Source organism: Wyeomyia smithii, chromosome 2 (genome assembly GCF_029784165.1).
Source record: "Wyeomyia smithii strain HCP4-BCI-WySm-NY-G18 chromosome 2, ASM2978416v1, whole genome shotgun sequence".
Lineage (NCBI taxonomy): Eukaryota > Metazoa > Arthropoda > Insecta > Diptera > Culicidae > Wyeomyia > Wyeomyia smithii.
Window position 1 is genome coordinate 18523258 of NC_073695.1, and position 23168 is coordinate 18546425.

At 39.5% G+C, this 23168-nt stretch overlaps 4 protein-coding genes across 8 annotated transcripts in view; 3 read left to right on the forward strand and 1 right to left on the reverse strand.

Moving 5' to 3' along the window:
- Positions 1-11668, forward strand: part of LOC129721155 (protein singed wings 2) — a 33994-nt gene extending 22326 nt beyond the window's left edge. The window contains exons 2-5 of one of the 3 annotated variants that reach the window (XR_008727348.1): positions 4015-4523; positions 9528-10015; positions 10077-11524; positions 11573-11651. Coding sequence is in view for 2 of the 3 variants with exons in the window: in XM_055673377.1 (XP_055529352.1) it covers positions 4015-4523; positions 9528-10015; positions 10077-10463 (1384 nt within the window). In the remaining variant the exon portion in view is untranslated. Of the gene's footprint in view, positions 1-4014; positions 4524-9527; positions 10016-10076 lie in introns of all 3 variants that reach the window. The other 2 variants (XM_055673379.1, XM_055673377.1) reach the window with 2 other exon arrangements.
- On the reverse strand, positions 11530-14052 carry LOC129721154 (uncharacterized). The gene is made up of 4 exons (XM_055673376.1): positions 13876-14052; positions 13476-13727; positions 13258-13415; positions 11530-13198 (listed from the first exon to the last, which is right to left on the reverse strand). The coding sequence occupies exons 1-4, from the start codon at positions 13919-13921 to the stop codon at positions 11807-11809; spliced, it is 1848 nt and encodes a 615-aa protein (XP_055529351.1). The 5' UTR covers positions 13922-14052; the 3' UTR covers positions 11530-11806.
- A 5156-nt stretch (positions 14053-19208) lies between these two features.
- LOC129721156 (probable aminoacyl tRNA synthase complex-interacting multifunctional protein 2) lies at positions 19209-20863 on the forward strand. 3 transcript variants are annotated; one of them, XM_055673380.1, is made up of 5 exons: positions 19232-19335; positions 19404-19639; positions 19836-20036; positions 20098-20332; positions 20385-20863. In XM_055673380.1, exons 2-5 carry the CDS (start codon positions 19469-19471, stop codon positions 20762-20764), a joined length of 987 nt encoding a protein of 328 aa, XP_055529355.1. In that variant the 5' UTR covers positions 19232-19335; positions 19404-19468; the 3' UTR covers positions 20765-20863. The 3 variants fall into 3 exon arrangements, with proteins under 3 accessions (XP_055529357.1, XP_055529355.1, XP_055529356.1); XM_055673382.1 differs by lacking the exon at positions 19404-19639 and having other exon boundaries at positions 19209-19335; XM_055673381.1 differs by having other exon boundaries at positions 19235-19591.
- Positions 20864-21053: 190 nt separating this feature from the next.
- Positions 21054-23057, forward strand: LOC129722537 (NADPH:adrenodoxin oxidoreductase, mitochondrial). Its single transcript, XM_055676044.1, has 6 exons — positions 21054-21160; positions 21222-21454; positions 21513-21669; positions 21740-21955; positions 22015-22186; positions 22241-23057. The coding sequence occupies exons 2-6, from the start codon at positions 21249-21251 to the stop codon at positions 22930-22932; spliced, it is 1443 nt and encodes a 480-aa protein (XP_055532019.1). The 5' UTR covers positions 21054-21160; positions 21222-21248; the 3' UTR covers positions 22933-23057.
- The last annotated feature ends 111 nt before the right edge of the window (positions 23058-23168 follow it).

Below are 23168 nucleotides of genomic sequence, written 5' to 3' on the forward strand. Positions count from 1 at the left end.
TCCCGTGATTGAAAATTTTGAAAGGTTAATCGAACTTAATTCTCAAACCCGTTTTATGACATTGTATTTCAATCACATGTCCCAAAATATTAACCCTTCTTCGAATATTCCAAATCGTGTCGACTTATCAAATACTTCTGATTCTACTGTGTTTTTCGATACATCCATGATAGAAGAAACTCGTGGAATCCCGGATCATTTACGCGTGCAGCAGATCCCTAAAATTTTTTCCAATAAATATCGAAACATCAACTGCGACAATATGTACTACACTGACGGATCACTTCTTGATGGGTCCACTGGCTTCGGTATCTTCAATAACAATTTAACCGTCTCCCATAAGCTCGATAATCCTGCTTCTGTTTACGTCGCAGAATTAGCTGCAATTCAGTACACCCTAGGGATTATCGAAAAAATGCCCACGGACCATTATTTCATCTTTACGGACAGTCTCAGTTCCATTGAGGCTCTCCGATCGATGAAAGATGTTAAGCACTCTCCGTATTTCCTGGGGAAAATACGGGAACATCTGAGTGCTTTATCCGAAAAATCTACTCAGATTACCTTAGCGTGGGTCCCTTCTCACTGCTCGATACCGGGTAATGAGAAAGCGGACTCTTTGGCTAAGGTGGGCGCAACAAACGGTGATATTTATGAAAGACCAATTGCCTTTAATGAATTTTTCGCACTTGTACGTCAGAATACGATCATCAGTTGGCAAAATGCTTGGACCAGAGGGGAATTGGGAAGGTGGTTACATTCCATAATCCCCAAAGTATCGACGAACCCGTGGTTCAAGGGGTTGGATGTAGGTCGGGATTTCATTTGCATGATGTCCCGGCTTATGTCCAATCACCATAGATTTGACGCGCTCCTCCGTCGTGTTGGGCTCGGGGAAAGTGGTATCTGTGCCTGTGGTGAAGGTTATCACGACATAGAGCATGTGGTTTGGTCATGCCCTGTACACCGTGACGCCAGGTCTAAATTAATAGCTTCCCTGCAGGCCGAGGGTAGACAGCCGGCTGTTCCTGTTCGTGATGTCTTGGCGAGCCGTGACCTATCCTACATGTCCCTTATATACGTTTTCCTGAAATCCATCCACGCCCCAGTCTAGTCCCGTTCCCCTCCGTCTACACCCAACAAAACGACAAGAACACGTTTGAACCTTAAGCACAAAACCAGCAACCAGACCCCGCACAACAGAACCAGGACCCAAGGACTACGAGCCTCTGTCCCAACTCACGACATCGTGGCTCAGCAGAACGAATCCATACATGCCATTCGACGATTATCAGACGACCATTGAACAACAAAACACTGATTGGAAATCCCATGCTAGTTTTAAGTTAGACTTGATTTCAGCTCGTAGTCGGCAGCGAGGATAAAAAATTTGCTTTAGTTTTTAAGTCATCAGATATAATTGGCGCCGTTAAACATTAAATTGTATTTGTGCCGTGTCAAATAAATGTTATGTGAAGAAAAAAAAAAAAAAAAAAAGTATCATTTTTCATATCGTTCAAATATAAATATTGGATGAGTTGGGAATTGTCGGATTCTTTATCACAAACATTCACAAAAACAAAACACCGTGGCACTACTGTTGGAAAAATGTGAACAAACAAAATTCATTGTTAAACCGCGGAAAAAATATAGGAGTCTGCTCGCGGTTGTGGCTTGCTGCGATGTTTCCGGAACGGATAATCTTTGAAGAGTGATCAACTATAGCAAATCTATTTTTTTATAAATTGGTGACTTTGAAGCAATTGAAACTTTTTATCAAGTGTACCAATAGCAAATGAACCATTTCTTTTGTTCACAATATCGATATCGCACGCTTAGCCTTGGGGCTAATAGCGGTCTCGATCAACTAGATTAGTTGAGAGAATTCGTTATCGATATTGTTTTTGGCACATTTTGCATGTGTAGGATAAGTACAACGATACACCGTGCCCCAGTGCTGAGTCGAGAAAATTTCCAGCTCGAAAAGATCCTCGATTCGAGCGGGAATCGAACCCGATATCACAACCGTGTGGAAGAGCTAGCCGACCGACATCGCTAACCACAGAACCACGGGGACTTTTGTTCACAAATTTTAAATATCACCTTTGAATCTTGTTATTATGTTCGACGAGTGGTTATATGTATTTAGCAGTTTTCGGAACAGTCGTTACGCTTTCGTATTTTAACACAAACTATCAGTCATCTTCTTCACATTATCGGTAAAAAAGCCGTAGCCACTTAAAGGCTATAGGGAACATTCTTCCACCATGAATTTGCATTGCCTTTCACTTAATTTTTTCATATACCTATGTGATTGAGATAACCCTGTTTATAGTTCTAAGCGAAGTGAAAATCTCATACAAAATGTTCATTTTTTCACGTGCGTGAAAAAAGCAACCGGCAAAGATTTCACTTCGCTTGGAACTGTAAACAAATATGATCCAGCGAAATCGAAAGTTGTGGATCGCATATTTCCACTTAAGCTTTTTTCACGCATGTACACACTCGTGAAAAAAGAAGCCTCTAGCGAAAACTTGACCCGTCTGTTTTGTCAGTGATCGCTATACCTTTCTTTTTGAAGAAAGGCAAAAACGTTAGTTGTTCATATCATAGGCGTCGTACACAAATTACGTAACGCTAAAAATCTAGATTCCAGACTCCCTCCCTCCCTATGTAACGATAGGTAACGTTCGACATGACTCTCCCCCAAAATTACGTAACGCTGATCAGCCTGACCCCCTACGAAATTTTCTATTTCGAGCAAACATCACAGTTACGTAACTGTCTCTTTAGTCATGATAAAGTTTCAGTTCAAAATTTGAACACCATACTTCAAAATTTGAATAAAATACTCGATGGATGAAAAAACTATCGTAAATTGATATTCATTGTAATAAAAAGCTTTTCACATAGATAGTTACCTAAAACAATCTCTACCTGTTTGCTGGTAATAATAAATATCATGTGGCATTTTTTTTTAATTTTCTGTATTAAACAGTCAGCCAAAATGATATTTTTTTCTGGCTCGGTAATATTCTGGCTTGACGATTAACGTTGATTGCACTATATCCGCATCCAAAATCCAAATTTATTATTACACAAAAACACAAACAACATATATTGTCCGTACAACACGTGGAAGCTGTTTTTCCCAATGTAAGAGGTGGCTATAGCAATAATTTCATTCCAGAAAGGGTCATGAATTTTAAACAGTCGCCCGAATCTTTTTACAGCCGAATGAAATGATTGGATAAATGGATGCACTAGGAGTAGTGTTGACTAAACTGCTACCGAGGCAAAAAATAAAAATACGTTGAAGTATTATTGGGTTCGAAATTTTTATTTGTTCTAGTAAAACCTTCCAGAAAGTTTTTGAATCGTTGATATTGAGCCTCTTGACAGTAAACAAACAATTCAGATATTAAATCCAAATGGAAAAACCTTTTTCTTTTTTTCGCAATTTCATAATGTTTTTCTCCAGCCAGAATCCGTAGAAGAATTACACAATCAGCTTACAAATTAATCAACGTACAAGCAATTATTTCGCACACGTTCCACGAACGTTGCTTACCATGTAAAACGCACGGTTTTAAAATAAAAATAATATACCTAGAACCATGAAAGCTGAATGTTTTGCTATCCTACTGGATTTCTTTGCTGAAAACATTCCACGATTCATGTAGAAACGGCACTAAGCTATCGACGAAGAAAACCAGTTACATTTACGAAAATAAAAGAGAATCCACCAATAATAGAACTAAAATAGGAATTTTTGGCCAGCTGAATCGGCCTTGGATTTCAACCAAAAGAAAATATAATCCAGTAATAAACAAGAAAATGTCAAAATAACGAAAGTTAAATTTTTAGTTCATTGACATTGCTGTGGTCGATTAGGAAACCATTTAGCTTCAAACCGGTGCATCAATAGTCATAAATAGACATATTAAATCAATTTATTTCAATCAATATCGACTGGTACAGAAGCAACCATATTGATGCCACTACATCTCTTAGCTTCCTTACATGCACCCTTGCCGAGCTGCCGATGAGTTTGAAAAACCTAGCCGTGGAGAATGTAGTTGTTACTGAATGTTCCGAATCAAAACCACCGCACATCAACAGTAAGCATCATTGTTCCATCAAGCAGGACGCTAGAATGGTTTGCTTTCATGGTCTAGACAGTCGTAAGACATTGCACAATCGCGCTTTGTTTAATCGCACCCGGGAGCTTATCCTGTGCCAGTGGGCTGCGAGCAGCTTCGATCCTCGCGAACTGCTGGATTTTGTTCCGAACGTGGAAAATTTTGCGATTACCGGCGAGAATCTGTGGAAAATTAGAGGCATCTTTCCTGTGTTGCCCAATCTTCGTGCGATAAATATCACGGGGACAAAGTTGAACTATACTGGAGAAACCGTGTTTCAACAATTGCCCGCCTTGAAGGTGCTGAACATGCGGGGAAATGCGTTGGTGCAAATTGTGCCGTTTAAGTTTCAAACTAATGACGTCGAAATATACTTGCAAGGTAAGCTAAATAGTTGTAAAAAAGCAATAAAGAATTTCTCTACTAAGAGGGCCGTTCCTAAACCACGTGGTTACATTTTGGTGATTTTTATACCTTTCATCCCCAATTATATACAAATCATATTAGTATGTTCTAAAATCTTTCGGTGATGTTAAGCGGCGGAAATATTGCGGAAGATCCCAACTGGTACTTTTTAATTGTCAATCGCTCTAACGATTGTTTTGAGAAAATTTCTACAGTTACTACAAAAAAAAAATAGAATGGTTGTGTGTAAAACCGCGACTAATAGATTCCTAAATCCATCTAAAATATTGATTTTTTTTTTTTGACGTAGAACTACGTCTCTCAGGAAGTTCGGCTACATAGGGATGTAACGAAAATTTAAAAACGGAGAATGTGAAAAATATGTCCAATTTCAAATGCTAATAAATCGCTTAGTTTTCAGTAAATTTCCTTCGTTCTTTCAGCAATTGTTTGAAAAATCTTCTAAGAATCCGCCCAACTGCAGAGAGTTGTAATTTGATTATTCGGACTATTGTACTATTGAAAATTGTCAAGCCTTATTAAAACGCAAAATTCGACCTCTGATTGGTCTCATAATGCTTACTTTCCCAATTATAGTCCTAGTGCATCGGAAATGTACTTAGCCTGTATAAGAACATGTTCCTGTCTAGACTAGTCAAATTAGTTTAAGACAGCGACTAGGACAGTCCTTACTCAGCAGCAGCAGTGACAGCGGGTATAAGCAGCGATAGTAGCGTCCAGGGCCAGCTGGTGCAACCGCCCTCCCCTAGTAAAAATACTGTCTTCATGCATAAGCGGGCAGCATTAGTAGTAGGTACATCAGTCGATACTTCCTGTAATGAAATCCGATAGTAAATTGAACAACAATTGTCCTTATGAGGACAACAAATAGACTATTGAAGATTTATCATTTTATTGTTTTGTGTTAGAACTAAAAGTAACGCGTTATCTTAATCTGAATGCACTCTGGCTGCTGAAATTCATATTTATATGCGCAAATTGAAATTCGATACCATTTCAACTCCTCTTCTGCACAAAACTTCAAGCATATTCAGTACAACCTTATGTAGTTCTACGATAACCTTTCGGTCGTGGCTTAGCATACAATCCTTGTTTTTTTTTTCTTATCAATAATAATAATAGAAGGCCCAGACACAGAAAGCATAACGGGGCCGTAAACGCAGTTGGAGTGGGGAAAACCCTGCTTGAGTAGAATTTATATGGTTATTCCTCCTCGAATAGGCATGAAAACCCTCTCATCTTTTCAAACAAATAAATACATAGATATATAACAAATCAAAATTTGAAACTAGGACATATAATTGATCTTGAAGAATTCTTCAAAATTTTTGCAGTTTGTACAGTTCGAGAAACATTCTGGTGCGTCTTAATATATATTTCAGTATATCTACACAATCTGAAAAAAAAATTAAAAATGTACTAAATAGGCACATCAATGGATTTAAGGAAAGAATACAGGAGATACATGTATGGGAAATCAAAATTAGCTAAGATATCACGAACTGGAACATTTAGTTGTTTATTCCGAGCTTCAAGAGAATTTTCTGATATGAATCTAGCTTCGAGATACAAGGGGGGGGGGGGGGAATGGGCGGAACGAAGTTTGCCGGGCCAACTAGTCAACAATAATAATTATTGTCTTCAACTGTTGGTGGTTGGTAAATGGCTGGGCAGTGCGCACCAGCAGTACTTCGTATACATCAGGGGGAATCTATCTGTCAAATATCGTGAAACCGCGACCAACACATTTGGCAACAAGGCGTCTGTATGTTTTGGTTTTTGTCGTTTTGATCGATGTAAAATGGAACGTTCTCTTTTAACAAAACTCGAGAAATCGCGGAAAACTTTTATTAATAATGCGTTCCGTAGTGAATTTTTGGGACAGCAACAAGTTTTTAACGAAAATTGGTGATGTTTTATCGTCACATTGGTAATTAATCAAACGTCATGGACCAACAAACTTCATGGACCAGAGTTGATCTGCGATAACGCACACATATATGAAATTTGACAGCGGTAAATCCCCCCTGGTATACATACTTGCAGGCATAAAATAGACCCCATTGCACAGTGGTTTAAAATATCAATTTCGCGAACTTAATTCTGTAGTGGCTAAGTGCTTTACTTTAGGACTATAGTTTTTTCGAAGCAATTGCTTGTATTGAAATTGCCCACATTATGGTGTTATGTAACAACAACCATAGCAAAAACATCATATCAAGAAGACTGGCATTTCTGGATCGATCCCATACGAATGGCAAGCGTCAAATCAAACAGCGCACTCCATCTATTAAAGGTGGAAGTTTGCTATAAAAATGCTGGTAATTACATCGCTGCGAAGACATAGTGTGCGTGTGTGGTAATCCAGCCTGTGCGTTCGGCCTGCATGCGCGTCGCCAGCACACACACTAGCATGCGTCAGTTCCACTTTTACTCAAAAGACTGCGCTGCCATAAGTGTCGCTCAATCTCAGGCAGAGTTCCCAGTCTTCTTGATATGATGTTTTTGACCATAGCCTACTATGGTAAAAATAAAATTTTCAACTTTTTTGTTTCTGCATGAAACTCAAAGCTGTCTTTAGCAAAGTTATAGATAATTTCATTACAAACAACTTTGCTAACGAGACTTTTTCTCTATGTACTACAGATTATGAAAAAAATAGGTTTCGTATGAGAATGTCCTTAAATTCAGTTTTTCGCTCCCAAAGTCTCAAAGAGAAAACGTCTCGTTAGCAAAGTTGTTTGTGATGAAATTATCTATAACTTTGCTGAAGACAGCTTTGAGTTTCATGCAGAAACAAACAAGTTGAAAACTTTATTTTTATCATAGTAGGCTATGGTTGTTGTTACATAACACTATAATGTGGGCAATTTCAATACAAGTAATTGCTTCGAAGACACTATAGTCCTAAAGTAAAGCACTTAGCCACTACAGAATTAAGTTCGCAAAATTGATATTTTAAACCTTTTGTGCATTGTGGTCTGTAGCATCCTGCGCAGCAACTCCTATCCCTACTTCCTCGCCGCTGGGATGGCAACCTGAAATATAGCATTTCTTAAGCCTTGTTCAGACTACGCCGGATATCACCTGATATCGCCAGATGATATCGGATATTACCTCGAGCGTTCACACTTCAGTGAGCTGATATGATTTGACATTTGCTTTGGTAATTGAAAAGAGATGAAAACAAAAACAGGTCGAAGCTAAAACAAGACAACAAGAGCAATGAGATTAGGATAGAGATGTCAGTTAGTTGGCTTGTACCAACGCGAACTCTCATATGAAATTGTCAACATGTGCGGGATGAAAATAGCAAAAATATTTCCTTCCTTTTTTCTTGCATTCAACGCGAATTGCGAAATTTGTAGGGTTGCGTCAAATGTCTGTTTTTGTTTTTTTGGCCGTGTTGCCAACTGCTGGAAATGTGGTTATTATTAGTTTTCGAACATGATATCCGCGATAGCATGTAGCCGAGGTGATATCCGTTGACAGCTCGATTGTATGGAATATCAGGTAATATGGATGGTGATATGGCCTCGATAGCACGAATCACCTGATATCAGGATATATGCGGTGTAGTGTGAACGGGGTATTATGTGAATTGGTCGATAAAGCGATTGGTGATGTTTTCATTCTGTGCAGGGTTTTCTAGTAGAGTCTAACGGAAACCGATAATTATTTCTTTTGATTTCTTAAATCACTCTGCTAAGACGCTCAGTATAGATTTTCAAAAAACTAGATTGCTATCTAAGCATCGCCACAAGCGAGAACGCTGACAAATATCGACGAGCTCCGAAATGTGTTGACCACGATTCTGACGAGAAGAAAACCCAGCAGGACGAGCTGGAGCAATTGTTTCGAGCTGATAGCACGCGCAAGTTTTACGAGAAGGTAAACCAATCCCGTAAGAGCTACACACCGAGTCCAGATACGTGCAAGAACGTTAAGGGAAACCTGATCACAAGCGAGCGCGAGGTGGCCAAAAAAGGTAGAAGCAGCTTTTTCTATCAACACCAGAAACTACTGGAGGAATGGATGGTTGTATGCCCCATCTATAAAAAGAGCGATTGGCTAAAATGAAGCAACTACCATGGCAACGCCGCCTACAAAGTCCGCAAAACGCGCATTGACCGTATTTGAACGGAAAGTGTTGCGTACAATATTTGGCGAAATACAAACCGGAAGCGGCAAGTGGCGCAGGCATGTGAATCCCAAGCTGCAGGGCCTACTTGTGGAGAATCCCAGTGTGCACCTGACGAAGGTCGGGAGGCTGCGATCGGCTGGACAAGTCGCGAGGATGCCGGACGACACTACGACAATGCGAAAAAATCGGTTTTCTTCAAGGACCCCATCGGTACCAGAAACAGAGGAGTTCAACGTGCTAGGTGACTTGGCTCAGGAGAGCACCTGTGAGTGTCGAGGCGCCTAAGAAATTGGCGTCGAGTAGCTCAGGACCGAGGAGAGTGGAGGAAAATTTTTGAAACGGCACGAGCCACAACGGCTCTAGGTTGCTGAAGTTAGTAGTTCAACGATTGGCACCGCTAACCAAAGTTGGAGCCCCACTAACCGATACTGTCGCATGTAAACACCTAATCGCTCAACGTGGTTTAAAGTAATAAATTTAGTTTTTTGAACAACACTTCTAGAAACTATATTGTATATCGTGACACGTTATAGGGTATTATCGCTGCGTAAAATGGTACACTCTCATAAGAAATCCTTAGTTTCCGTAAAAACATTGTCATTCCACGCCAAATTTATCTTACTCTAAAAGTGCCCATCGCTGATTAATGGCAGTAATGAAACGTTAAAGTCAACGAACTATAGACCAGTTTGTTCTTCAACCCCCTTCCCAATCCGTTTTGGCAAACTTTTCCGTTATTCTCTGACCACGTGGTTTGGTACGGCTAAATGAAAAGCAGTCCTACATTCTATTTAACTTTTGAAAGCTTTACTCAGGTAATCCGTGGAACTGTACAAACGACATGATCTGGTTACTGGAAGAACAGAGTGGTTTCTATGTTGATAAATCCCTGCTGGTGTGTAAGGACTGGAAATACACCGGCCGTCCGATGATGATGGCCATGGAGTATAAACGCGTCCTTCGGGAGCACTGTCGCCACGAGCAAATCCAGAACTGCACCTGCCGCATCTCGTACCTGCGACTGTGCGACAGCGGTACATCGTTCCACCCGCTGGTTACCGTGAACTGTACGGGGAAGCAGTTCTATCGGTTGCCCAGTTATCTACCGCCGAATACTACGGTGTTGCACATGTCGAATAATCTAATTAGTGACGTTAGTCAGTTAACTAACGACGATTACTTTATTCAAGTTCAGGACATCTATCTGGACAACAACCAAATTACCTCTATCGATATTTTAGAAGACAGTGCATGGTTGGATAATTTCCGGATTTTCAGTCTCCGTGGCAACCTAATAAATAGGGTTCGTATAGTTGAATATTTAACTAAAGTCAAATTAATTTAAAACTATTTTTTTTTCACAGATCCGCGTGTACAGTATGGAGCACGCGCTGGAACGAAACGCCCACGTCGGTCAACTTTTCCTGGCGTACAACCCGTGGCGCTGTGGGTGCCGATTTGCCACCCGCATGCAGGAATTCCTTCGCAAACACGAATCCGTGGTTGTCGATTCGCGTAACATCACCTGCTACACACTGGACGAGGAAGGACACAAGTCCTACCTGCCGGTGATGACGCTGACGCCGAACGACGTGTGTCTGGCGTCCGAGGACAATAGGGCAGCCGTTTACGACATATTAAGTGTGATTTTTGCCTCATTGATTTTGCTCATTGTCAGCAAACTGGCGTATGATTACTATATCTACCGAAAGTATGGGAAACTACCGTGGCTGATAAGGAAGATGCCATGAGAGTGTCGCGTATCGGGGGCTTCGAATCATCGTTTTGTGATATCGGCATTGTGACGCCGTGCATGTTGCTCGGATGCGTACTTACCTGATTGGAGTGTAGCATGTGTTTAACAAATAAGATAGTGAAATTCATTAGTGCCAAAAGTAGGGACTTTGTTTTGTACTTTAAAACTTTGAGCAAAAGGTGCAAATATTTACTCTTTATCAGTGACGTAAACAGTATTTTTGTGCGCATGAGGAATTTGGTGTGTACTAAACACAAATACTCTTTTCGGCGGCAGTATTCAAAACTTACTGTTGTTTCTCCTGCGGTGCTACAAAAACAATTGATAAAATTCGGGTAGATATAGAACTTCACTTTTGCACATTATGCCTAATTATTAGTTCATTAGTCTTACTGAAATGCTCGTATGAACTCTTTGTATCCTTGTGGCGTTCATAATAAGTAGTTAATAGAATTAAGAATAGTTTGATGCCCAACACTAAATGTTAAATATTTTTGATTAGAAATTTGCTATCTAAGAAATGACCTGACATGTTATAGTAGATTATTATTTTTCCCTCTTTTTACTAACTTTTTATTAATCGTCCTATGAAAAAATGAATCTGCTAAAATATGAATTTATTATTTCCATATTAGCTGATTGAAAAAATAAAAGCGTTCCAATCTAATCAGTAGTTCCAGATTAATTCTATTTGTTGATTCAATGAGACATCATGAGCAAATACCCAAATATAGACCTTCTGTTTCGTCTCCCAGTTGATCTTGAGGTACGACCTAACAAAATTTGAATCCACAGGCACAGTACTGTGCATATGGATTCAAATTTGTTTACTGGACGCTCAATTGTTGATCTGGCAGGACGGTTATGACGACCAGAAATTGGACGTAGCGCTCTTTAAGTTAAGGCCACTGACTCCGATTTTCGATAATAAATTTTAATAATCTCGATTCTCGACTTGTTGTTGGATCTTGTAGCTTTCCATTCCATTTCCCCGAAATGGCAAACCTTACACACCACATTCTTCAATGTTAGGAGCAAAAGATTGGAATAATAATAGTGAGTTTTGTTTGGAATGGAACAATTTATTTAAACTAAATCGTTAAGTTTATTATATTGCAGAGGTTCAATAACCTTACAACGGACTTAGTCGACTTAATGCTGAATGGTCAATGAGGTGCCTAATTACGTGATACCCTAGAACATGCATTACATTTAAAAGGCACATAAGTGTACAACTATCCTTCGAAAAGTAAAAATTCTGGACGGATGAATTTCCTGGACATGAGAATTACTTTTGTCTTATTATTAAAAATTGCTAAAACATTGAATACTGCTTCCCTAGTACAGTAACTTTAGCAACAATGCTGCCAGTGAGAGCACGAACGCGTTCATGGAGGCCCCAATGGTGTTGGTGGCACTCCGGTAGATCAACCACGGAAATACCTTAATGTAATTTTCTGTCCCCTGCCAAGGATCGGAGCCGTCGTCGAAATGCATTGGACACTGATCACGCTCACGCTCGTATTCGGTCATATCAATAGCAACTACCGCCCCTTCTGTGTAGTTCCACGAGGTGACATCCTGCTTCACGTGACAGAATGCACCTACCGCCTGCGACATCAGAACTCGATTCAGATCCGCTCGTTGGTAAACCCAGCAACGATACTTGGACAGCGGATCAAGGTCGTCATAGGTGACAAGATATGATTTCAGATTCTCCTGCCAATAGCCAATACATTTCATGCGATAATCGGGATCGCTGTAAATATCCACCGGACGACCGAGATGGTCGACGGACAGACAGTAATCAGCATCAACAGCCATTTCCTTCTGGTCAGTATCGCAAACTGAAAAATCCGATATGTTTTGCTTGCAGCGAATATCAGGCCGAGGACTGAGTGTTACACCACCCAGAATTCTCGTTTTGAACGGCGATTCTCCTTTCTGAGTGAAATTAAACTTGCCAGCAACGGGACAGCGAACAGGAACGGGTTTCGCTGCCAGAAACAGGTCGTAGCGCCACTCTTCCTTGTTCGGAAATTGTACCCACGAGCAGACCGTACTGAAATCGTCCTTAATGACCGCTAGTCCTCTTCGATATCGGATAATATTGTGGTGTCGTGGAATAAAGTCGAAGCAAACAAAATCCTTTTGACATCCATCGACGGTTAAACGAGCCATCATAATCCTAGTATCACGCTGCTCTCGGCATACATAAACCGTTCTACGATAACGTGCCCTATCCGGATAGTATGTTTCTATAATGTGTGTCTCGTTAATCATCACTTCAGCATCGACATTAGCCGTGTTAATCCAATCGCCGGTGAAATTTTGTGGAAATCTGCAACCCGGCTCGACAACTTCCGATTTCACCGGTGTAACTCGATAACGCTCAGGAGATTTTTCCACCGTTTTTAATGTGTTACATTCCGCTGTAATCGATGCACCTATGTACAAATCATCATCTCGATTTTTCAGGAAGCAACGATATTTCTCATCCTCGCGAGATTCCTTGGTGTTTACAACAGCGAAGTAATGATTCTTGCCGATAAACCAGTCTCCCAGGCAACTGAATTCCACCACACCGTTAAACGTTCCGTCCATTCCCTGACATTGACGATAAGTGATGTTGAATTTTTGATTTTGAATCAAAAATTGCGTACCCGGAGTTTGACACGACTGAATACGAGCATCTTGGCTGTCGCACTCGCCAGTAAAACGGAATCGGTTCTGTGAGTTAAAAAAATTAGACATTTGAAATAAAATCACCTAGTTTAAACATGTATTACCTGATAGGCGAATTGCCATACTCCTTCAAGCGAAGATCGACAGGTGATAGGAACAAAATTCTTATTGAACAACGTGATTAACTGTTGATCGCGTCGTAGCCCACGGCAAACTCGTTCAATAGTTGGTCTTTCATTTTTCCCTAGAGTTACACAAGCAACTGTAAAGCAGAGAAATAAATCTTAACGATACAAGCCAAACTACTTTACGATAAACCTACCTTCAAACTTTTCGAACACGTTCAGCGTACGCGGAAACGCTTTGACACATGCGAAGCAGTCGGCGGTGCCCTTGAAGATAAAGGTATGATCCGAGCCATTCCGCGTACTGTCTAAACACTCTAGTCTCGAACCTGCTCGCTGGTATGACCAGGCATCGATTGTGGTTGTCGTAGGTTGGCCTGTCTCCCAGCTAAACCAGGTTCCTTGAAGGACCTTCGGAATTATGCATTTGGTATCCTGAGCGGCGACGGCTGCAATTAAAACACCATTATTGTATACTTGTTTACGCTAGTTTTGTCTGTTGCTGCTGTCCTGCAGCAGGTATGTTCACAAAGGTGCAGCGCGGAGGGCGTGTCTAGCAAGGTAATTGATATTGACAACATATTCACTACTCCTTACCACAGATAATTCCTAATAATAATATCACTAAAATGTTCTGATCCATTTGTGCTATCAGTGGGACATTCAAAAAACAGTTTAAAGGCAACTTATCCCAAGTAAATCTAATAATTTATAAGAAATTGTGCTTGTATGTAAATGATGCACCTGAACAAGCTTCGCAATCAAACACTGATTAATCACACGAACGTCAAATGACAACCATTTTAACGTTCACTCTCCAGCCAGACTCTCAATCACATTCGTTACGCAGCCAGAGGGTGAGGTTATAAATGACGTATCAATAGATGGCGATTTAACTCAGAGGCCCTGACCGCCCTGACACAAGTAAAAGAGATTTTTATGGCTATTCGCACCTACGCGAATTCTCATATGCAATTGTCAATTTATGTGTGAAAACAAAAGCAAAAATATTTCCCTCCTTCACTTCGTAAGTAAAAACCAAACCAATATCAACAGAGTCGTCAGGGCCTATTGCTAGTTGTTTGTTGATTTGTCGAATTTTCAAGTTTGCTAATCAAATATCATTAGGATCGGCAAACGATTCTGACTATTTTCTCAATTGACAACAATAAGGCAATCCACGGGTGACGTTTTTTTGCTTGTACGTTTGTTATTGTTGCTGTTTTTCAAGCTGCAAAATCAAAACACGACCCAAACCGGAATCTTTTTATGTCGGCAATAATATCAAAAGTGATTTTATATTGTTGTATTTAGGATTGGCACTCGCGATACTAGAGCTACCGATCGGATAACATTTGTTTTTCACGCTTCTGGATCCGGATTGCATCCAAGTTGAGACCGATCGAACAGATCGAACATACATAAAGCTGTCATAAGTTGAAAACAGATTGAAATCAGCTGATCGCAACTGTCACGTGGATTGCCTTATTAACAAATCACAGAACGTGAAAGGGTATGTGCGCAGACAGATATTTAAAGCTTAATTCTCAACATGTGGAAAGTTTTATAATATGTACTAGCAATACGTTTCTAGATACTGTGTATCTTCCATTACTCGCCAATGGAGGTGAAATTTTTACATCTGGGTATTTGTCTTGAGCTTTTAACAGGCCATAATTGCGGACGATATCCCCCAGTTGGTCTCGAAATACGATGATGGTCTAAAAAGCCAGTCGTAGGTTCGAGCCTCTGCTCGGGAGAGACGTTTGGTGTCAGTAGGATCGTAGCGCTAGCCCCCGAATTGGCCTGTATACTAAACAGTTGGGATGATTATCCATATGGTTCAACAATAACTCATGTAGTCGGGACTATATCCCGAACTAGTTGTTAGCAGACCGATGTCATGGCAACAGTTTCCTGAAGCCGCCACCGATGATGATGGAGCTACTGTTGTAAATATGGTCATAAGCTCCGTTCATTGTGCCGCATGTGTTACTGTACGGATTTTTTGCGTGCTTCTAACTATGTTGAATGTAGGCACAGAACGGAAGGTCAACTTCAGGTATATGATCGAACAGAAAGTGCACACAAAAAGGACTGAAAAATGACAATTGAATTTTCTGTGCTCTCGGGCAATATATATTTGTCGTGTACGTTTATGCCGCTTTGCCAGTGGTATAATGTGGCATAATTTATTCGATGTTTTGAATTGACGGTTATTTCAACAGTTTAACCCGTTTAATACAATCTATTACGTTCGATGCAAAAACGTTTTGGGTAAAAATTCGCAATTATTCACATTTGTGGAGTTTGTCATATTACAATAGTGTAACGAAGGTATTGTAATCGACAAATGTTGATTTGAAACACGAACAACAATCAATGTTATTGAAAAATCGTGCGTTTTAAAACGTTAATGTTGCAATTCTTCCATTTACAACTGTACCATGTGTCATAGACGGCTATTTTTGAAAATTGTTAAAATTTAAAATGCAGCTCGTGAGTATTTTTTTTTTTTTTCAACTAAAGAAAGTACTTTGAGTTTTTAAAAATCATGGCACAGATGGATTTTTTAACGCAAATTTTCAGAATATTTATAATAAATGAATCACATTTTTATTCGAAAATGAAATTTATAAACTATTTTCATCCTCTTATAAGATTATATTAAATGTTTTGTCGATTGACTCTAGTCCATTCTGGAGAATATAGATTTTCTTCTCATTGATGGGACATGCGACATGCCATTTAAACAAAAATAAGCTGAATAAGGTTAATTAAAATCAGGTTAGCTTCTAGAGCAACGAATAATGCGATTGTAAGAGGTACCGGTTTCATTGTGCAGTCCTTTTTTTTAAATCTGATAAAAATCTAATCGTGATTCGAAAAAATGCGCTCGAGCAGGCAGAAATCTGTAAAAACTGCACAAATTTTGAGAAAGTCATAGGAAAAAAAATGTAGTTAACCTTCCGCATAATCAATAACCATAAAACGTGCCTAACAACTAGTTCGGAATATAGTTTCGACTGTATGGGGTATCGTTAAACCATATGGATTATCATCCGTTTATGGTTATTGATTATGCGGGATGGAGATTGAAAAAAACCGCACATACCTGCGAATCAAAACAAATCATCGTTTTGCTGACAAATCTGGTATCTTTGCTGACAACCGAAAGTGACAACCTTACAGAACACTAAAAAAGGATCCCAAGAGGTTCGTTTCAAGGGGTTTCGAAATGCGTCGTAACCTGAGAATACTCCGAAGTAATCAATGTCATTTTTTTTCGAGTAATCAAAGGTAACCACCAACAATTAATGACAAATAAACTCAAGTACGAGTAGTAAAAATTTATTTTATTTTTTATTCACTTTTCGGGTTTCTTGCATGCATTTGAATGTCGTTCCATTATGACATAAGAGCGCTTTTTAGATGGATTAGGGCCCAACTAACAAACCCCCGACTAAGGAGCAACTGGTAAGCGAATCACCATTGTATATCAATAGTGCCTTACCTCTAGCGTTCGTTCATATATGGAAACATTTGTATAATACATAACGCGCTCAGGGGAGAGGTGGAGGAAAGGTATCCAGCGAAGTGTTACACTGCATAAGACCACCATGCAAATTTGCGTTACTTAGTTGATGGGGGTTTTGAAAATTGCCAAATTTCACGTTACGTAATATACGAATATTCTTTAAGAGGACTCTAAACGAGATGGTAATTAGAGACTTGAAACAAAAGATGCGACGCTCACTTTATGTAACTCGTGTTAATAATCTGATTATTTTCACAGTTAAAAGGAGTAGATTACTGAAAAACAATAAAGGAACAGTTCTACAACCATCTATGCCGGTATCTGAGTCAGCTGTTTTGAAGAATGCTAGGGGCAAGACACTGCGTAACCCAATAGGTGATTAGTAATCCTAACAAAAAGAAACAACCGGTGTCATCTTGCAACCTGGATAGCTCAACCCAACGCGTGAAAGTCCTTAACTAGTTGGGCTACGAATTTAGTGCAACGAGCAAAATTTGATTGTATTCATTGTTTCTAAGTGTTTATCGTTGCATTTTCAGACACTCCTCTAGTTACATCAAAACTCTTTGAAGTCATATTATCGTTGTTGTGATGTTGGTGTATAGAAACATAGTAAAACGGTATGTCAAAAGTACAACCGGCTATATTGCAAAAAAAATGCCAAAGACTAAAGTTGTTTATTAAAACAACCGATGACCAAAATTCATCGCATCTTATAATATACTATTTCGATGCATTCAAATTATAAATCCGGTAAAGCTACATACCTTGCTACTGATATTCATTCATTTTAGAAGCAGTTCACAACTTGAAACACATGAATTTGCGATTTTCATTTGCTTAGTTAGTAAGAATCTATTAACAAGTAGAAAAAGTTATTTGCTGTCGCTTGGTGATGCCTCGTCTTCAACCGTACAAAATAAAAAAACGCTTCCCCGCTCGTGCCTACTTGTTGATCAAACCGTTTCACCATGTCCTATACGCTATGGTTGGGAAGTTAATGTGATAAATAAATGATAGATATTAATATATATATCAACCATTACCGAAATATTTTTCATGAAATAAAGTTGTCAAGCCCCTAGAAATAATGTGTTTTCCTTCTTACAGATGCTTAGCAGGGTTAACCTGTAGTGTTTTCGCCGACAGATTTATACCAGTGTGTTTCATTGATTTCGATAAAAGTAGTATAAATTTTGTTTTTTTTCCGTGTAAAAAGCGTTCTTTCCACCCCTAGGGAGCGCTGCAAAATTCACTGAGCACTTAGCAGTTTTCGTATCACAGATGACCTTCCGTTCTGTGATGTAGGGCTATCCGGAACGTGTTGAAACATGTTTGAACGTAACCATTTATGTCCTACACAAAATCCATAAAACGTTCAAAACAAAAAAAATCGTTTTTCGCTTTCTGCATTTCTTCACACCACTTGCAGCAACGGTTGATCTCGCATGGACGGTGCTTAATCGGCTGTTTCGCAAGCACTGACAGCCTTTTGACGTATAATCGAGTCAGAGAGCCAGAGAAAAACGGCTTCAAGCGAAATATATGGGGTTGACATTCGAGACAGGGATGTGGTTGTTAGGCACGTTTTATGGTTATTGATTATGCGAGGTGTATAATAAACAAAAGGTCGAGTTCAGAATCGCATGTACCACCAAGGCTTCGCTTTGCTTTTTATTGCAAAATTCGTAACAAATTACCCACTCTTTTGATACCACTGCTTACGTCAGTTTCGAGTTTTCGTGTATTTTATCAAAATAAAAATGTATCTGGCAATATTTGTGTTGCGGATTCTTCAGAAATCCCAAAATTGGCTTGAGCCGAGAGGTTCGCATATCACGAATCACATTTTAAGTGGCCGCCATTATGGTGTATTAAAAGCTGGATACGTTTGTTTGCGCACCAGAAATGTTACAGATAACTCATAATAAATTATCAACAACAACTCAGGTATGAGTTCAGCTACTAAATTGTTCATTGTTTAGTTTGATTCTCTCTGGGAACATTCGTATGTTACTAAACGCGCTTAGAGAACAGGGGATGGTATCCAGTGAAGTGTTAAGGCTGGATTACACTCTTTGACCAAGCGACAAATATTTGTCAATTTTTGACAGATAAAAATTTAGTCAAAGATAATTGTTTGTCACTCTCCAATTTTCACATGTGGCAAACAACAACCATGATGTCAAACAAATTTAACCAATATGTCAGAAGGTCAAATATTTAACCATTGGTCAAAGAGTGTAATACAGGCTTTACACTGTGTGAGGCTACCATGCAAAATTGCGTTACGCAGAGTTGAGGGAACTGAATAGTGTTAGATTCTGTTACGTAATATACCTATGTTCCCTTTGGTGAAAATGGGTTTATTTTTACTTATTTTGATGTTACATTTTAGCAGCGTGTCGGGCCTCTCTGAGCTGAGAATCGGCAAAAAATGTCAAATGATGCAAAACGTGTAGCTTAGTTTTTGGAGTGATTTTTATGCTTGCTCTCTAGCGAAATTCTTGTTAAATATGGTAAAGATTACGAAGTTCAGGAAATAAAATACCAAGACTTAGCCTGAGTGTTTAATTTTTAACAATAGCTGTGTTTTTCTGCATAGCAGAAATTAGTGAAACGATAAGCTGCTAACCCCAATTTTTTGCCAACATGTACGATTTAAAACCAATTCTGAAACCGGTGGACATCGAGCTTCCCACTTGCATGTACCCGATGAAGCCTATTATCGACGTTACCAGCAGCGGCCAACTGCCGGCTGTTTTCCATAGCACGGTATTTATGGATAACTTGTCCGAAAAGATTCAGACTTTATTGTTGAAGGTTTTGTAGTATTTCTTACAAATATTGTGCCATGCCCTGTAGCTCCAATATCTGTCGGAATTCTTTTCTATGTTACTGATGAAATTTCCGCTTGCATTGCTTTGGTTACTTATAAACATATACACATTCAAGTGAAATCAATTGCCTGACTGAATTACTGATCAGTTCGACTGCTACCTGTTTATTTCAAAATTAGGAAGAATTACCCGAAATTAAAGCTTTGGAAGCGAAGCAAGAAAAAGTCCTGAAACAGCTGGCTGAACTCCGCGAACAGTTAGTCTCCATGCGAACGGATTTAAAACTCTGCAACAAACCGGCACAATCAAGTTCCACAGCGCCCGCGCCCTCGCAGAGCACATCAAAAAAACAGTCGGTGAAGAAAATAGAACCAATCAACGTATGTAGATTTAAGTAGCAATATAATATCAATTTAATGACCGCTGTTTTCCATTTTACAGCTTTCTTTTCTGCAAGATTTCGTGGTGAATGCCAGTCCGGAGTACATCCCCTACGGGTTATTGGCCCTCAAAAAACTTTGGATCAATCGGCTAAATCTGCATGTTGGATGTTTTACGCATTCAACTATCTCGAAACTAAGCGAAGAAGCGATCAGTTTTCAAAACAACATTACTTCCCTCAAGCCTCTTGACGACAAGCTTCCAAGCATTAACGTTACTCTAATATGGAAAAACGGTAATTAGTTCAGATCCTCTATGAATCGCTTTTGATTGAGATTTCGTTTTAGTTGGAACCTACACTGAAATGATAACCTCTCCGACCGCTTACGTCCCAATATGTGGTGAGGTAAACATTCTCCGATTCCTGTCCCGTTGTGGTCCAAGCGAATTCAACTACGAGCGATACGAAGATGTAAACGAGGTGGATTCTATCCTTGACGCTTGCTACTTGCTAATCAACAAACAGAACGTAAAAGACAAGAAGCTAGTTCTCAAAACTTTCAACTCCAAGCTGGGAAAAACTCCTAGTTTCGGCGGAGCAGACATTACCTTGTGTGATATCGCAGCTACCAGTGCGATCAAGCAGGTGCAAAAGGCTCTCGCCAAGGATATCAACCCAAACATAACGAAACTAATGACGCGAGTTTCTGTTGCCGTCGGAATCTAGAAACTGCTGCTGCAATATTTTTAATCAAGCCAAGTGTTCTGCGTTTCATTTAATTTCATTTTATGCTTCATCATTTGCGCAAATTAAATAAAAAATTGTTAACTTAGGAAACTATTTTGATTTGACCAAAACTTATCCAAATCGTGTAAATTCACTGAATATCTGGTTAAACAACTTGTATTTCAAATTAAACTTGAAACGATCAGCCTGCTCAACTAAAATTAACTGATACAGTACTCCGCACCTTATATGTATCACACTGCTTATTGGTTTGGGTCGTTTGGGTGGGTGGCAGTGGTTGCCAGACTTTGCACAACACTAGTGAAAGTCAGAATGTCACGCCGAAACCGTAGCTAAATCAGGGATATAAACAAATCATTTTGTTTATTTTCCGCAGTAATAACTCATTGTATTACCGTAGTACGCATATAATAATAAAATCCTAATGTTTTAACAGAACGAGCTACCTCACACATACCAAATTATGCAGCTTAGCACAGGCAATAGAATACTGAAACTGATTTCTACCGGAGCCAGACTTGCCAGCTCAGCAAATACGGCACAAAAGCGAATCTGCATCGTTGGAGCGGGACCAGCCGGTTTCTATGCCGCTCAATATTTGCTCAAACATTTGGAAAATTCGCAGATAGATATTGTGGAAAAGCTGCCAGTTCCTTTCGGTCTTGTGAGGTAACTATACTGTCTCATTGTTTGACTAATAAACAGAAAAGCATATTTCAATCGATAGATTCGGTGTAGCTCCAGACCATCCAGAGGTAAAAAATGTTATCAATACTTTTACGAAAACGGCAGAAAATTCTCGTGTGAGATTTCTGGGAAATTTAACTTTGGGTAAGGATTTTAGCATTGAGGATTTGAGGCGCTTGTATCATGCTGTCTTGCTGGTAGGAAACACAAAATAAAACATATTTTGTAAAATTCAACAGACTGCGTAAAATATTATTGTTATTTCAGACCTATGGAGCGGATAAAGATCGCACGATAAACATTCCAAATGAGACCCTGCCTAATGTGTTATCAGCACGTGAATTTGTTGCCTGGTATAATGGACTTCCAGGTTTCGAGAACCTTAACCCGGATTTAAGTGGTAGTACTCTAACACTGTTGGGCCAAGGAAATGTAGCTATAGATATAGCCAGAATAGTTCTTTCTTCAGCAGATGATCTGAAGGTTTGCTTTCAGAAGCGTTGGTCAGTTGATATTTTAGAATAGTGTTTACAAAATTCCAGAAAACAGACATTACGGAATACGCTTTAGAGGCTTTATCCCGTAGCAACATCAAGAAGGTGTTGCTGGTGGGACGTCGAGGTCCACTTCAGGCTGCCTTCACCATCAAAGAATTAAGAGAAATACTCAAACTGCCCCATTGCATCACTTCGTGGAGACCAAACGATTTCCAGAGTAGGTATTTTCTATTTTTAAAATGATAAAGAATTCACAAATACAACATTTTAGATGTTGAGGAATGTCTTCCTGATCTACAACGGCCAAGAAAACGTATAACAGAGCTCATGTTGAAAAGCTTGTCCGAACAAAAGCGTTCTGATGGTACAGGCAATATGTTTATGCCGATATTTCACCGCTCACCCGTGAAAATAATTGGCAGTGAACGGGTACAAGCGGTAGAATATGTTGCCAATAAGCTTATTGATAGCAGGGCAATTCCCACCAATGAAACGGAGACAATCGAAACCGATCTCGTTTGCCGCAGTATCGGCTACTTGTCTACAAATGCCGATAAAAGTTTAAATTTTGACGCTCGAAAGGGTTGTATATCTAATGTGGCCGGGCGTGTCCTCAAGAAAACACTCACTGGAAGTGATCAGACCATCGACGATATTGAAGACAAATACGAGAAGGGGCTTTACGCTTCGGGGTGGTTAGCAACTGGGCCAACTGGAGTCATTCTAACAACAATGAATGCCTCGTTCGGGGTAGCGGATTCAATTTGTAAGGATTTCCACAACAATATCATTCGAGTAGGTGATGCTAAAGCAGGTTTAGACTTAGTTGGACGACAAGTAGTAACCTGGGCTGGATGGAAGGCGATAGATAAAGAAGAATGTCGGAGGGGTGTTGAAAAAGGTAAACCACGGGAAAAAATTGTTTCACTTAAAGAGATGTTGAGCATAGCGGATGGAAAGTAAGATACATATGAATGCTGAGCTGTGCTTGTTAAAACTATGTTTGAAGAAATAGGTACTACTGTTCAACAGATATATATTATGTACTAGATTTTTTTTCGCCTTGGTATCAAACGCAATACATAGCTAGAGGTATTTATTAAAACACAATTCCTAAATGACCTCGATCCGAAATTCATTGCTTATGGACTAAAATGTCAAACGAAGGTTTTGCGTGGTACAATTTACGGCTTTTGCTG

Excerpts from the sequence above, each read along its gene's own strand:
- LOC129721154 (XM_055673376.1), bottom strand. The coding sequence starts at position 13,921 with ATGGATCAGAACATTTTAGTGATATTATTATTAGGAATTATCTGTG. Across the intron at positions 13,728-13,875 it reads ATTATTAGGAATTATCTGTG|CCGTCGCCGCTCAGGATACC; the intron begins GTAAGGAGTAGT and ends TTTTAATTGCAG. Across the intron at positions 13,416-13,475 it reads CGTGTTCGAAAAGTTTGAAG|TTGCTTGTGTAACTCTAGGG; the intron begins GTAGGTTTATCG and ends TCTGCTTTACAG.
- LOC129721156 (XM_055673380.1), top strand. The coding sequence starts at position 19,469 with ATGTACGATTTAAAACCAATTCTGAAACCGGTGGACATCGAGCTTCCC. Across the intron at positions 20,037-20,097 it reads AGAAAATAGAACCAATCAAC|CTTTCTTTTCTGCAAGATTT; the intron begins GTATGTAGATTT and ends TCCATTTTACAG. Across the intron at positions 20,333-20,384 it reads TACTCTAATATGGAAAAACG|TTGGAACCTACACTGAAATG; the intron begins GTAATTAGTTCA and ends ATTTCGTTTTAG.
- LOC129722537 (XM_055676044.1), top strand. The coding sequence starts at position 21,249 with ATGCAGCTTAGCACAGGCAATAGAATACTGAAACTGATTTCTACCGGA. Across the intron at positions 21,670-21,739 it reads TGTATCATGCTGTCTTGCTG|ACCTATGGAGCGGATAAAGA; the intron begins GTAGGAAACACA and ends TTGTTATTTCAG. Across the intron at positions 22,187-22,240 it reads GAGACCAAACGATTTCCAGA|ATGTTGAGGAATGTCTTCCT; the intron begins GTAGGTATTTTC and ends ACAACATTTTAG.